At 43.4% G+C, this 15583-nt stretch overlaps 1 protein-coding gene across 1 annotated transcript; it reads right to left on the reverse strand.

Moving 5' to 3' along the window:
- Window positions 1-899: 899 nt before the first annotated feature.
- Window positions 900-15284, reverse strand: LOC134859145 (uncharacterized). Its single transcript, XM_063875481.1, has 5 exons — window positions 15240-15284; window positions 15036-15196; window positions 11790-12028; window positions 997-1799; window positions 900-914 (listed from the first exon to the last, which is right to left on the reverse strand). Exons 1-5 carry the CDS (start codon window positions 15282-15284, stop codon window positions 900-902), a joined length of 1263 nt encoding a protein of 420 aa, XP_063731551.1.
- Window positions 15285-15583: the final 299 nt, after the last annotated feature.

The following is a 15583-nucleotide window of genomic DNA, read 5'->3' on the forward strand; positions in this document are numbered from 1 at the left end:
CACTTGGTATTTTGTATCATTGGTATTTTGCTGTGATCCAGGTTTCTGAGAGCTTCCCTCAGCTCTCTTTCTGCTCCGACAAAGTTCGTACCATTGTCTGATCTGAGGTTGGAGACTTGTCCACGTCGACACATAAACCGTCGAATGGCATTTATGCATGAATCTGTAGTAAGTGAGTGGGCTACTTCAAGATGTACTGCTCGACTAGTCATGCATGTGAAGACCACTCCGTATCTTTTGACCAGGCTGCGACCTCTCTTGATTGCGATAGGTCCAAAATAATCCACCCCTACATTAGTAAATGGTGGCAAGTCTGGCAAGATTCTTTCAACTGGAAGGTCAGACATTTTCTGTTCTCCAACTCTCCCCTGATGACGACGACAGATAACACAGTCAGCAATGATTTTTCGGCAGGCAGAGTTTGCATTTGTAATCCAGTAGGTTTTTTGAAGAGCAGATATCATGTGATTACGTCCAGCATGACCCACTTGTTTGTGAATGTGTTGTAAAATAAGATTAGATATGAGTTGATCCTTAGATAGAATTATAGGATGTTTCATTGATTCAGGCATGGATGCCTTCCTCAGGCGGCCTCCTACTCTCAACAGCCCATCTTGGAGTACGGGATCCAGCCTGTAGATGTCACTGTTGGTCTGTACCGATGATGATCCTTTCTCCAAGAGAGAGATTTCCTTTAGGAATCTTTGCTGTTGACAGAGGTGAACAATTTCCTGTTCTGCATTATGCAAATCATCCCGGGTCAACGGTTGAACCTTTCTTTGCTTTGTGTTTCTGATGTCCTTTGTTCTTATAGCATGAATGCTCATGAGTTGATTTACCTTGTTTTCTTAGCTCTTGAAGCAGATCTTTAAACTTCAAAAACCAGGCCACTGAAGTTTTCAGCTTTTCCCAGTCTGAAAAATAGTTGAGAAGCCTTTTCGTAGCATTGGATGCATAGTCAACCACACAAGCATTAACCATGATGTCTTGTTTTACCTCGGGGTCATCCAAGGTGATGGCAGGTTTGTTCTTCACCTGTTTTGGCCAATCCTTTTCATCAGTCAGCAGAAACTCAGGTCCTTTGAGCCATCGCTCACACTTTAGAAAATCATCAGCTGACAGTCCTCTTGAGGCCTCATCAGCAGGGTTCTGCTTAGATCCTATGTATCTCCATTGGGCCACCTCTCTAGCTTCGTGTATAACAGCCACTCTGTTCGCTACAAATGTGTGGAATCTCTTTGTTTCACTTGAAATGTAATTAAGCACAGTTGTGCTATCGGTCCAGAAAATTGACAATTCCAGTTGAAGCTTCTTCTTAATCATCTTGTCCAGTCTGGCAGCTAATACAGCAGCTGTAAGTTCAAGCCTCGGTATTGTGGTTTGTTTCATGGGAGCAACTCTGGACTTTCCAACCATGAAAGCAATGTTTACTTTTTTAGAGATGCTTTTCAATCTCAGATAAGAAACAGTGCCATATCCATATTCACTCGCATCTGAGAAGTGATGCAGCTGTGCATTGTTTACTTTTCCAAAGTCCTTTGGCTTAATACATCGTTCCACCTTTAACAGGGACAGTTTATGAAGATTTGTCAGCCACTTTGTCCACTTCTGTAAAAAGGTTTGTGATATTTGGTCATCCCAACCAAGTTTTCTATTGCCCAGCTCTTGTAGAATCAGCTTGGGAGGCAGTGTGAATGGTGACAAGAATCCAAGAGGATCGTAGATAGAATTAACTACTGACAAGATTCCACGGCGTGTACATGGACGACTTTCAAGTGCAGTCTTGTACATGAACATGTCTGATTCCGCACACCAGTGCAACCCAAGAGCTCTTTCCACAGGTAAGTTGTCTTTATCCAAATTGAGCTCTTTGGATACTTTAGAACGATCTTCAGGGATGCTTGCTATAACTGCTCGACTGTTGCTCATCCACTTTGAGAGCCGAAAGCCTCCCTTGACATTAAAGTGTCATCACATGTCCTCTCAGTGAAGTCTTGATTATACTGTGCGATCAACAGCTGTTCCACTTTATCAATGGAGATCCAATTGATGGTGACAGTAGGGCAGCCATTCTTCCCTGCATCACTTCCACTTCCTCTAAGTGGGCCGTTCACCACCCATCCCAGTAGGGTTCGAACAGCATAGGGTCCATCGTTACAGCTGTTAATGATTTCCCAAGGTTCCAAAAGCTTTGGGGCATTTGTGCCAATCAGCAAATCCACTCCAACATCAAGCTTGGGAATTTTAATCTTTTGCAGATAAGGCCATTTTCTGAGATCCTTTTCTGGTACAATATTGTTTCTTGTAACCGGCATGGTTTGCTGAGTGTAAACCTCAGGTAGTCTAGAAAACTGTTGTCATCATAACCAGCTATTTCCAGTCCAGTCAGAACATGAGTCTTTACAGTATGTGCTTGTCCCATAGTTCGCAGGAAGATGTGTGTTTGGATGCTGTCCACGTTTAGCTGTCTCATCAGGCGTTCTGTACAAAAGGTGGCCGAGCTTCCTGGATCAAGGAAAGCGTAAGTTGTCAAAGTTTTATTTCCATTCTTAGCCTTTACTTGAACAGGTACAATTGAGAGAACACATTCTTGTTTACCGGCCCCAGTACGAGCACAGGTCTGCTGAGGGACAACAGTGTCAGATGTTCTGAACTTAGCTGCAATGTGAAGCATTGTGGGATGCTTGGAGTTGCATACATTACAGGTTAAACGATTTTTGCAGCTCTTGCTGACATGACCTCCTGAAGTGCTGGCGGCTGCCACGGGTACAAGATTTGTATTTCTGGTGGAAAATCTTGTGAGAGCTTTTCCTTTAGATGTAGCAGTCTGCATGTTACCAAAAACAGGATCAGAGAGAATTTTGACCTGATGTTCTAGAAAATTGACTAAATCAGAGAACAAAACTCTGCTTCCACGTCTCTCCTGTAGGTCACAAGCAGCTGCTCTCCATCTTTCTCTTAATTTGTATGGAAGTTTCATCACAAGCTGTTTCAGGTTTGATGGTACATTCATCTCTGTCATGTACTGTAGACTTTCCATCATATTACAGCATCCTCTCAAAAACAACAAATAGGTTTGAAGAGAGCCAACATCCTCTGCCTTTAATTGATGGCCAACTTAAGGCTTTTTCCATGTAAGCTGCTCCAATCTTCATTTCATTGCCAAAGTGTTCCTTTAATAAATACTTGGCTCTGTCATAGCCTTGATCATTTGGCATGTGACAGCAGCTTCTGATCAGTTCTCTTGGCTGCCCCCTGGTGTATTGCTCTAGGTAGTATAAGCAGTCCTGGAGATTAGTGACTTTTCCTGCAACCCCCTGTTCAAATACCATGATAAAAGATCCATACTGTAGAGCAGCCTTTCTCAAAGTGGGTGCCGCGCACCCCCGACTGTGTCAGGGGTGCCGCGAAAAGAATTACGTATTTTGACAAAAAAAAAAAAAAAAAAAAAACCCAAAATTTGTTTTAAATTTGAATACATAAATACATTATTTTACCTACTAATGGATTACTAACATTTTGAATTAATAATAATTTTTATTTAAAAACAATTTAAATGTAAAAACCTGACCCGCCCACCGGGGTCAGATGCCAGCGCAGCGCATTGTTTGATTTAACCGCGAAAATACATTTCATTTCAAAAAGAGTAAGGAACAACAGCATGGATCGTTTTTTAAAAAGAAAAGCCCCACAAGAACCGGACATGATTGGCTGTAACATGGAGCCTCAGCCTGCATGCGAGCCTTCGTCCTCCAGCCCTGAGTCTGCATCAAATGTCACAAAGGTAGACGCTAACAGTAAGGCTAAAAAGAGGACATACAATGACAGTTACCTCAAATTTGGCTTCGTCAGTACTGGGGATCCAGCATGTCCTCTCCCTTTGTGCTTAATATGTGGCATGAAACTGTCAAACGAAGGGATGGTTCCGAGCAAACTTAAAAGACACCTGACCACTAATCATCCATCACTTGCTGACAAGGATGCTGCATATTTTGTTCGAATGAAAAGTCAGCATAGCCGTCAAGAACAAATGATGATTAGATCTGCAAAAGTCTCAGAGAAAGCACTGGAAGCTAGCTACCTCGTAGCTGAAATAGTGGCTAAAACAAAGACGCCCCACACTATTGCAGAGACTGTAATTATGCCAGCATGTACAGCAATCGTGAACAAAATGCTAGGGCCTCAAGCTGCAAAGGAAATAGCAAAGGTCCCACTGTCGAATTCTACAATAGGGAGGCGAATCAACGACATGTCAGTGGATATTGAAGATGTGGTTTTGGGGAAAATCAAGACAAGTGGACATTTCTCTTTACAACTTGACGAGTCAACAGACGTTAGTGGGCACGCGCAGCTCTTGGCAAATGTTCGCTTTGTGGATGGGGACCGTGTTAGAGAGAATTTCTTATTTTGCAAACCGCTACCAAACAAAACGACAGGAGAAGAAATGTATCGTGTGACAACTGAGTATCTTGAAAATGGAGGATTGAGTTGGAAAAACCGCATTCTGTACTGATGGTGTGGCTGCAATGACTGGCTGTGCCAGAGGTTTCATTAGCAGGGCCAAAGCGCAAAACCCAGACATCCGAACAACCCACTGCTTCCTTCACAGAGAGGCACTTGCCGCAAAGACGCTCCCAAAAGAACTTTCCGACGTACTGGACAGAGCAGTGGATATTGTTAATTTCATAAAGGCGCTCCCGTTAAAGAGCCGCCTGTTTTCCATTCTGTGCGAGGAAATGGGCGCAGAGCATCAGAGCTTGTTGCTACATATGGTGTTATTTTTGTGCCTCTATCCTGAGCACACAATGAAACATTTTAAGCATATAAATCTTATTGAGCGCACAATTGTACATTTTGAGCACAGGAAAATATATTTTGCAAGCACAACATTTATGTTTTGAAGCGAATTTTTCTCTCAAGCCCTCACAAAATCTTGCTCTGTGCGCGCTGCTCGCGCTCTCTCTCCTCTCTCGCTCTCCCTCGCTCAACCTCTCCACTCTGTGTGCGCTCAAATTTGCCTGCGTGCTCGCTCAAGTTGGCACAGCGTTACGAATGTGCCACAAAACCAACCAATCGGAGAACTCGAGAAGGTTCATTCTGATTGGCTGTCTCGTCTCCAATCATATCTTCCATCTGAGATACTGAAAGAGGGATTTGCGGTTGACATGAGGCTACTGACATCCATGACTATCATAGGACATGATGGCAGAATCTAATGAAGAAAATAATTTGCCACAGCGTCAGGTGAGTTATACATTTCTAGTTGTTTTATGATATCATGTTATTGTTTTTGATCGTTTCCGATAAGAATTAGTTGCTAGCCGGCAACATGCTATAGCCTATGGCTAGTTTAAGCTAACAGCTAACAACCAGTAGCATATTTTTAGCGCTAGTTTCATGTCGAATTGTTGGAATTTAGCTTTTTTTATTGTTATTATTGAATCATATTTCAGAAATACATTGTTAGTTGTCTATATTATAGGGCTGTAGGATTAACATCATATGTATTCTTATCTTGAGACATCAGCTGTTGTGTGAATATGGAAAGTTTGACTCATCCTTTTCTAGCAATCCCAGCTGACACAACAGACAAATGAACAGCAACACCAAAATTTCACAGTAAGGCCACATGTAAGTCGTTTTTAATTTAGTAGTATACTGTGTCTTGTGAAGGTTATTATTAGCTTGTGAACTAGCCATCTTGGTAGTTTGCTAACACTATCTAATTTAATGTTATGTGAAAAAAGCTGTAGTATAAATTTAAAGCCTGAAAAAAGAACTTTGGCAATATATCGGTTAGATATAAAATGTTAATGTTATTTTGTTATTTTGTCACACCCTACATTATATGACTAACAAAGAGTCCCTTTTCTTGACTAATCTGAGCTCTTATCTGTCCCACAGGACATATTGAGACAGCAGTTAATGGAAAGACTTCTCACCAAACTGCAATCAGCGTTAAACCAGCAACCACTAAATGTGGATTATTTTGAGTTCCTGACTCGCCATGAGCTGATTGTTTGAATCATTCCATGATCAGATAGGAGGTGTATCAGAGATTACAGAAGCAATCCGAAACCTTCATCATGTTGTCCAGTTGGAAATTAATGCAAGCTCTATGCCCATAGTAGAACAGGAAACCGAAGATTGTACAGGTTCTGGTCACCCCAAAATTGTGATAGAGAGAGAAAAACTAACACATTTGCTGAATACACATCTGCCAGTCTCCTGCATTGCAAAATGCCTCTGTGTTTCAAGAAGAACGATTTACAGGAGAATGCAAGAATTTGGCTTATCTATAAGAGGATCATACAGCACAATGAATGACCAAGAACTTGACAACGTTATTTCAGGTATTAAAAGTCAGATGCCAAATGCTGGTTATCGAATGGTTCAAGGCCATTTGGTTTCAATGGGCCACCGTGTACAGTGGTGGAGAATGATGGCCTCTATACATCGGGTTGATGCTGCTGGGATCTTCTCAAGGATCACAGAACTAGGGTGTGTTGTACAAAGAAGTTATTCCGTGCGAGGCCCTCTCTCCCTTGTCCACATTGACACAAATCATAAACTGATAAGGTAGAGTCTCTGTAAAAAAACTCCTTACATTCATGACAATGTATACAAAAACAGTATGTTACCAACCTGAAGTTGTCATTATCAAGGTCTGTCAAAGAGAACTTAGGGTTTTTACCCTGGCTCCCAGCTCCTTCAAAGAATCGGTTTTCAATACCTGAAACCATATCTTACAGAAAAAAGCAAATAAGCAAAGATCCATTGGTTTGGTTTAATATCACAACAAAACAGTTAAATGAACTTACCTGTCAAAAACTCTTTCCTTATTGCTCCTGTGTCAATGCCTGCCTCTCCTATATAGACCACCTTAAGAGTACTGGTAGGAGATGCAGCTTTTTTCCGTTTCCACTGGAGAATGCCCCTGTCTGGAAGGCCCTCTCTATCCAACGGTGTGTGGGATATATTCTTTGGCAACAGATACAAATGTAGAGCCGTTGTCTTAATGCTGGTCTTAACAAGGTGCTTGGCGGCAGTCAAACACCTCTTTTTACCACGACGAAAGTCAGACTTAAAATATCCTGGAAAAGATCTGTGGAATAAATGATATGTTTTATATGTGTTTAATAACAACCAAGTGTTGCATAAACAAATCTAAATAGCACATGTTTATATATATTCCAATGCTATTACAAAGCAAGTCTTGTTCAAGTCGAAGTTTGAATTTGAAATTTGAATGTAATCATCTTAGATGGGACCTACCAAAGTTAACTACTAGACTTAAGAAGACTACATTGATTTTTAATTTTGTTTTTTAAACAAAACGAAAATAACATGTGGCTTAATTACAGACCTTGCCATCTCTTGCGGCACTGATAGCCCTACATTTCTAGAAGGTGCAGGAGGCACTGTCTCTGTCGGCCTTCCTGAGCCGCTTGCAGCCATTGTGTTAAGCAGCAAAGACACAAGGTTTCTAGCTGCTGACTCAACTGCACGATCGCCCTAAATCAATTCAGAATGTAACATTAACATGATCATATTTTCAGTAAAAATTCCAACAATTCGACATGAAACTAGCGCTAAAAATATGCTACTGGTTGTTAGCTGTTAGCTTAAACTAGCCATAGGCTATAGCATGTTGCCGGCTAGCAACTAATTCTTATCGGAAACGATCAAAAACAATAACATGAAATCATAAAACAACTAGAAATGTATAACTCACCTGACGCTGTGGCAAATTATTTTCTTCATTAGATTCTGCCATCATGTCCTATGATAGTCATGGATGTCAGTAGCCTCATGTCAACCGAAAATCCCTCTTTCAGTATCTCAGATGGAAGATATGATTGGAGACGAGACAGCCAATCAGAATGAACCTTCTCGAGTTCTCCGATTGGTTGGTTTTGTGGCACATTCGTAACGCTGTGCCAACTTGAGGGAGCGCAGGCAAACTTGAGCGCACACAGGGTGGAGAGGTTGAGCGCAGTGGCGTTTTCTCCCGGAGGCCAAGGGAGGCGTGGCCTCCTCATTTATATTCGATAAAAAAATATCCATGAGTTGGGATTCATGACGCACATTTTAGGTTCCAAATATGCCGTGTTTAATTCCCTGATGTCATGTTTTTCTTTGAGCGAGCAAAACAGCGCCCCTATAGGTGAAATACTGCCATCTAAGGAGGCCCGTTTAACTTGGCCTCCACTACTACTAAGGGTTTTAGCCAATCAGATTGAAGCTCGGCTTGTCACCGAACGCTCATCAAGGTCAATCAAACTGTAAAAATTTAAAAAATGAGGAGGCTAGCTTGTACGTGCCTCCTACACTAATACGTAAGTACGTAACCACACACAACCATGCTGTTGCTAACCGTGAAGGAAGGTTAGAAAGTAAGAATGGATGGCGACGGAGACCCAGAGTTTTTTCTGAGAAACGATTTCACTAAACTACCGTTTGAAATTCAGTTAAAAATAAAACAGAAGGGTAGGTCCACTCCGAATCTCGACCTTACTCAGGGAAGAGCTAAAGGAAATACCCGGACGTTTTGTGAAGGGAACTATACGAGAACGGACTGGCTAACAGGGAGTGTAATGCTAAATTGTCTTTTCTGCTGGCCATGCCTCTTGTTTGACCGCTCCAACAGATCATTTCGCCACCATTAAGGATAGGAGAATGGCATTTCTCTACAAATAGTGAGTAAGCTTACTTTATTTCTTTACGCAGTGTGACAGCCGAGGCTTTCACTTTAGCATCCTGCGGACAGCGGTGTGAACCCGTCAGAGACTTTTAGAATGTGAGGCCACCTGTAGGCTACAGTTCAGTGTATTATTGAGATTACAAATATGGGTGTAAGGTTTTGTGTTGTGTTGTGTTGTGTTTGTTTAAGCTTGTTGCGATATGGTGTCAATAAATAGCAGCAGCTGCAATCATTTGTCCTGATTTATTTATGCTACTTTTAGTCACATTGTTGACATGGGTATGACGTCATTCAGTAGCTTACGATCTCTCTGGCCTCCTCTGTAAAATTGGCCACGCACCGCTACTGGTTGAGCGAGGGAGAGAGAGAGAGCGAGAGAGGAGAGAGAGCGCGAGCAGCGCGCACAGAGCAAGATTGTGTGAGGGCTTGAGAGAAAATTTCGCTTCAAAACATAAATGTTGTGCTTGCAAAATATATTTTCCTGTGCTCAAAATGTACAATTGCGCGCTCAATAAGATTTATATGCTTAAAATATTTCATTGTGTTGTGACGCCCTGCCCCTCTCTCTGCCCATTGGTTGTGGGACTTCCCTGGGTGGAGATTGGGACAGGGCGTCAGGCCAATTGGCCACACCTGTGGGGGTATAGGGATCCAGAGTTTTAAGGGCTGGGTAGCCATGTGTTCAGGGGTCTCTTTGCTGCTTCTAGGCTGAGCTTTGGGCTCAGTCTTCCACTCGCCATGTGGTCTTAAGTATAATTTCTTTTGTTTAAGTATACTCATTTATGTTTACTTTAACCAGTAAACATGAGTTACTAATAAATTAGTTTTTGTTTATTTCATGTGTGGACTCCCTTTATTTTGCCACTACCTGACCCGGTGTGTGACAAAATGGGGGCTCGTCCGATTGTTAAGTTCATTTCGTAGACAAGTGTAAGTATCTTTAGTTTGGTAAGGGTCATTTGGTCAAATTCAGCCTGGTTGGTCTGAATATGGTTTGTGTGCTGGCATTTGCTTTGTGTTCCTGTTAGGAATTGTAGTTTTGCTTTAGTAAGTTGTTTGGTTTCAAAGGATTGATTGGCTTATGGGTAGCACCTGTTGAAGCCAATTCAGTAGCTGCCAGTGTTGGGAGTTCCACATGTGACTTGTCATTTGGATTTCAGTTTTAGGAGGGAGTTGGTCGGTGAAGTTTGGAAGTAGTAGAGCATTGTATCCTTACGTTTTGTTTTTTGCTTAAAGGTTAATGTTTTGGTTGTAATCAATAAAATAAAGGTTGGAACTTTGAGTTTGGTTATTGGGGACAGTCTTGTAATGTGGAATGGAACCATGAATCCCCTGTGAGGCTAAGAAGACTGGTTTCCAATAGGGGGACTGGTCTTGGGGAATTTTAGTGTGGCTGCAAAAGTGGGTAGAGCGGTTGTCTCGGGAGCACATCCACGGTGTAAGAGAGGGTCGCTGGTAACAGTTGCCTTTTTCTTCCCAGTGGGCTAAAGTGCATAAATACCCCCCATCAGTAGCGGCACGAAGACTAGGGATGGAGCTAAGGTAGTTATGGGGTCGCTAATGTCTTAGTTAGTCAGGGCTGGGGAGGTTCCATTTTGGTTTGGCTGTCCCAGACTTTGTTAGTGGTTCCAGCTGATATTGTTTTTGTTTTTTTCTTTCTCCTATTCTATTTTGTCTGTGAGTGTAGTTAGTCCAGGTATGGCATCTACAGTGGATAAATTTGTTGACTCACCGTCAGTAGCACTACTGAATCAGTGTACTAAAGACCAGTTACTGCTAATTGCTGAGAGATATGAGATTGAGATATTGGATAAAAAGTTAAAGGAGTCTGTTAAGGGAAGTTTGATGGCAGGTTTGCTGGAACAGAGAATTATTCAACCCGTTGGGGGGACTCAGTCTTCGGCGTCTGCAGGTACTGTTTTGAGTTTTGAACAGCAAAAGGAACTTTTGTTGTTAAAGCAATCTCATGAATTACAGCTACAAGTACAACTTCAGAATATCAAACAGCAAAATGACTTGGCTTTGGAAGAGATGAAGCAAAAAACTGAGTTAGTTAGGTTAGAGCTACAGAATAAAAAGCTGAACTTAATTCAACAGGGTATATTGCCAGGTTCGGCGGATAGTGACAACCCTGTGTTTCAGTCTGGTGCACCAGTGGCATCTTTTGATATATTCAATAATTTGTGCTTGCTTCCAAAATTCAATGAAAAAGACCCTGATTCATTCTTTTCATTATTTGAGCGAATAGCGGAGTCGAGGAAATGGCCGGAGGGTGATCAGGCGTTAATGTTACAATGCGTCCTGACCGGTAGAGCCCAGGAGGCGTACTCAACTTTGAGTACTGCTGATTGTAAAGTGTACAAGCGAGTTAAGTCTGCGGTGCTTAAAGCATATGAGTTGGTGCCTGAGGCGTACCGGCAGCGGTTCCGTGGTTGGAAAAGAGGAGATAAACAGTCTCATGTGGAGTTTGTGCGAGATCTGACAGCCCATTTTGGTCGTTGGTGTGCAGCGTCTGAGGTGGACACGTTTGAGAAACTGTGCGACCTGGTAATATTAGAACAGTTTAAAAACTCTGTACCTAAAAATGTGGCTACTTACCTCACAGAGAATAAAGTAGGTACTCCTGGTCAGGCGGCCGTGTTGGCCGATGGGTACGTGTTGATTCATGAAAGCAATTTCAATGCGGTAAGTTCAGATAATGTGCGCAGAGAGAGTTATGGTCATCAAAAAGGTGCATCAGACTCTTATGCTAGGAGTGAGCATGGCATGCGAGAAAGGCAGGCAGAAGGTAGAACGTGTAATTACTGCAAAGGCAGTGGGCATTGGAAGAGTGAGTGTCCAGTCCTCAAATCAAAAAATAAATTCTCTGGTACGCAAGTAAGACCAGCGGCTTTGGCCAGTTCACTCAGCCCAGCGGTAGTGGTTGAGGAGCAGGTTGAAGCCAGGCAGCAGAACAGCATGGAGGATTTTGGACCATTCATTTCTGAGGGTTTGGTCTCTTTGCCGGGTAGTGTTGAACAGGTGCCAGTAAAGATACTGCGGGATACCGGCTCATTGGACTCATTTGTGTGCAAGTCTGTTTTACCCTTCTCGTCGGAGACTGACACAGGAGACTTTGTGCTGGTCAGAGGAATGGGGATGGTGGTGTTCCCTGCACCTGTGCATAGGCTGTGTCTTGTCTTGGTTTGGTGAAGGGAGATGTTGAGATGGGTGTGCGCACTGAGTTGCCAGTGGATGGGGTGGACATAATTCTGGGGAACGGTCTTGCTGGGGCGCAGGTGTGGGCTGATGGTCCTCCTCCCAATATAGTCACTAAAAGTGTGCCTGGTCAAGGTCAACCAGACAGTGTATCAGATGTTGCAGTTGTGTATCCAGTCTGTGCTGTGACGCATGCCATGACCACTAGGTGTGACGCACAGAGTCTTGCTACCAAAAAGTCAGAGTTGGAACCTGCTGAAGTTTGTGTGACTTTGCCTGATCAGTTTAAGTCTATGTCACGATCTGAGTTGGTTGAAGAACAGGAAAATGATGATAGTTTAAAAGAACTGTTTGACAAAGTACTTTCGCTTGGTGAGATACTTAGTTCTGCTCACGGCTATTTTATTCAGGGAGGCTTATTGTTTAGGAAATGGGTGCCTCATGGAGAAGCTTTTGTTGGGGAACCTGTTTTTCAGTTTGTAGTGCCGAGTAGGTTTCGGGACTTGGTGTTGCAAACTTGTCATGATAATGTAGCTGGGCATCCAGGGGTAAAGAAAACATATGACCGGGTGTTGCGGTACTGTTTTTGGCCCCGCCTGAAGCGTGATGTCTCAGCATATGTCAAAACGTGTCATACATGTCAGTTAACCGGCAAGCCAAACCAGTCAATCAGACCGGCTCCACTTTGTCCAATTCCTGTGGTTGAGCAGCCATTTGCACATTTGATTATTGACTGTGTCGGGCCGTTGCCTTGTTCAAAACTAGATCATAATTATTTGCTGACTGTCATGTGCCAGGTAACCAGGTATCCAGCGGCGTATCCACTCCGAAATATATCTACTAAATCAGTGGTGAAAGCTTTGACACAGTTCATTTTGGTGTTTGGGATTCCCAAAATTATTCAGAGCGATCAAGGCTCGAATTTTACATCCGGAATGTTTGCCGAAATACTGCAGCAGCTTCACATTAAGCATAATAAAGCTTCGGCTTATCATGCGCAATCACAGGGCGCCCTAGAGCGTTTTCATCAAACGCTGAAGTCTTTACTGCGCTCTTATTGTACAGAGCTGGGGTGTGACTGGGAGGAGGGGTTGCCGTGGCTCCTGTTGGCAGCGAGAGAAGTGGTTCAGGAGAGCACAGGTTTTAGCCCCAATTATTTGGTGTTTGGTCACAAGGTACGGGGTCCCATGGCTGTGTTGGGAGATAGCTGGGAAATAACAAATCCTCCCCAAAATTTGCTTGACTATGTCAATGGCTTCAGGCATAGGTTGGTTTTGGCGGTTGAAAGTGCAAAAGAGAAATTGGTAAAGTCACAGCACAAAATGAAAGCTCTGTATGACAGGCGTGCAGAGCCTAAGCGGTTTCAGGCTGGTGACCAGGTTTTGTTTTTGCAACCTATTGTGACTTCTCCCTTTGAGGCAAAATTCTCCGGTCCGTACACTGTAGTACGGCAGGCTTCAGACTTGAATTACATCATTGCCACTCCAAACTCTAGGAAAGCCACTAGACTGTGTCATGTGAATTTGTTAAAACCTTTCTACGGACGTCAGACAGTGGGGAAAGGGGAAAGTGGGAGTGGTATGGTTAATGCTTCTGTTTGTACATCTGCAGTTCTGAGCTCATCTCCGGCAGTCAGAATGGAGGAGAGTTCGACCACTGATGTGGTTTTGCAAGGGCGATTGAAAAATTCAGAGTCACTGAAAAACTTGGATAACATGTTGACAAATTTGGATGATAAACAACGTGCTGAGTTGGGTGCCCTTATTAAAAGCTATCCTGTTCTGTTTTCAGATGTACCTTCTCGCACACATCTTATTGAGCATGATGTGGATATTGGTGATGCAGCACCTATAAAGCAGCGTTTTTATCAGGTTTCATCAAGAAGTTCAGTATATGTTGGACAATCATATTGCTGAGCCGTGCGTTTCAAGTTGGGCATCGCCGTGTCTGTTGGTCAGTAAGCCGGACATAACTTTTAGGCCATGTACTGACTTTCGTAAAGTTAATAACGTTACGAAGCCAGATGTGTTTCCTCTTCCCCGCATGGAAGACTGTATAGATCAGGTGGGGTCTGCCGTTTATGTGACTAAGTTTGACCTTTTGAAAGGTTATTGGCAGGTTCCCCTGTCTAAGCGGGCACAGGAAATGTGTGCATTTATTACACCTTCTGGTCTGTATAAGTACACTGTTATGCCATTTGGCCTGCGTAATGCACCTGCAACATTTCAGCGCCTCATGAACCAGGTTGTGGCGGGGCTGGATGGCTGCGCAGTGTACCTTGATGACGTGGTAATATACAGTGATACATGGTCTGAACATATTCAGCGCATTCGCGCATTGTTGGACAAATTGGTCTGGGCAGGGTTGACTGTTAATTTGGCAAAATGCGAATTTGCGAAGGCCACAGTCACCTATTTGGGTAAGGAGGTCGGTCAGGGCCAGGTGCGTATGTTACAGGATAAGGTGGATACAATAGTAAGATATCCCCCTCCAACCACCAAGAAAGGGCTAATGCGCTTTTTAGGGATGGTGGGATACTACCGAAGCTTTTGTCAGAATTTTTCAACAGTTGTAGAGCCTCTGACGGCACTTTTGAAGAAAGATGCACACTTTGTGTGGGCAGACAGATGTAGACTGGCGTTTGAAAAGGTCAAGGCACTTTTGTGTGCAGCACCTGTGTTGGATGCCCCTCGGCTGAAGAGGTTTTTTCCCTGCAGGTGGATGCATCTAACGTGGGGGCAGGAGCTGTACTTATGCAGGCAGGAGACCACGGGGTTGAAAAACCTGTGGCCTTCTTCTCTAGGAAACTTAATAAGTACCAGCTCAATTACTCAGTGATCGAGAAGGAGGCACTAGCATTAATATGGGCATTGCAGCATTTTGATGTTTATTTGGGATCTGGTCTAACTCCGTTGGTGGTCTATACCGATCACAACCCACTGACTTTCCTGCGGTCACTTCAAAATCCAAATCAGCGGGCTGATGCGGTGGGCATTGTTTTTACAGCTGTACCATCTGGATATTCGTCATATAAAGGGATCAGAAAATGTGATAGCGGATGCCCTTTCTCGGTTGCCTTAAAGTTGGGTGGTGTTCTCACTGATTTGTCTATTCTGCTCTTTTCCAGGTCTACCTTCTCACTACTCTTAATGTGCTCCTAGGATCCAGGTTGCTGAGTGGAGGATGGGGGTAGATGGGGAGGAGTGGGGAGGGATAATGTGGGGGGGCCCCTTTTCTGTAGGAGGGGGGTGTGACGCCCTGCCCCTCTCTCTGCCCATTGGTTGTGGGACTTCCCTGGGTGGAGATTGGGACAGGGCGTCAGGCCAATTGGCCACACCTGTGGGGGTATAGGGATCCAGAGTTTTAAGGGCTGGGTAGCCATGTGTTCAGGGGTCTCTTTGCTGCTTCTAGGCTGAGCTTTGGGCTCAGTCTTCCACTCGCCATGTGGTCTTAAGTATAATTTCTTTTGTTTAAGTATACTCATTTATGTTTACTTTAACCAGTAAAAATGAGTTACTAATAAATTAGTTTTTGTTTATGTCATGTGTGGACTCCCTTTATTTTGCCACTACCTGACCCGGTGTGTGACAGTGTGCTCAGGATAGAGGCACAAAAATAACGCCATAGCTACACACAGCCGTCCGCTGGTTGTCGCGAGGGAAGGTTTTGGGCCGATTGTAC

Source organism: Eleginops maclovinus, chromosome 22 (genome assembly GCF_036324505.1).
Source record: "Eleginops maclovinus isolate JMC-PN-2008 ecotype Puerto Natales chromosome 22, JC_Emac_rtc_rv5, whole genome shotgun sequence".
NCBI classification, from domain to species: domain Eukaryota; kingdom Metazoa; phylum Chordata; class Actinopteri; order Perciformes; family Eleginopidae; genus Eleginops; species Eleginops maclovinus.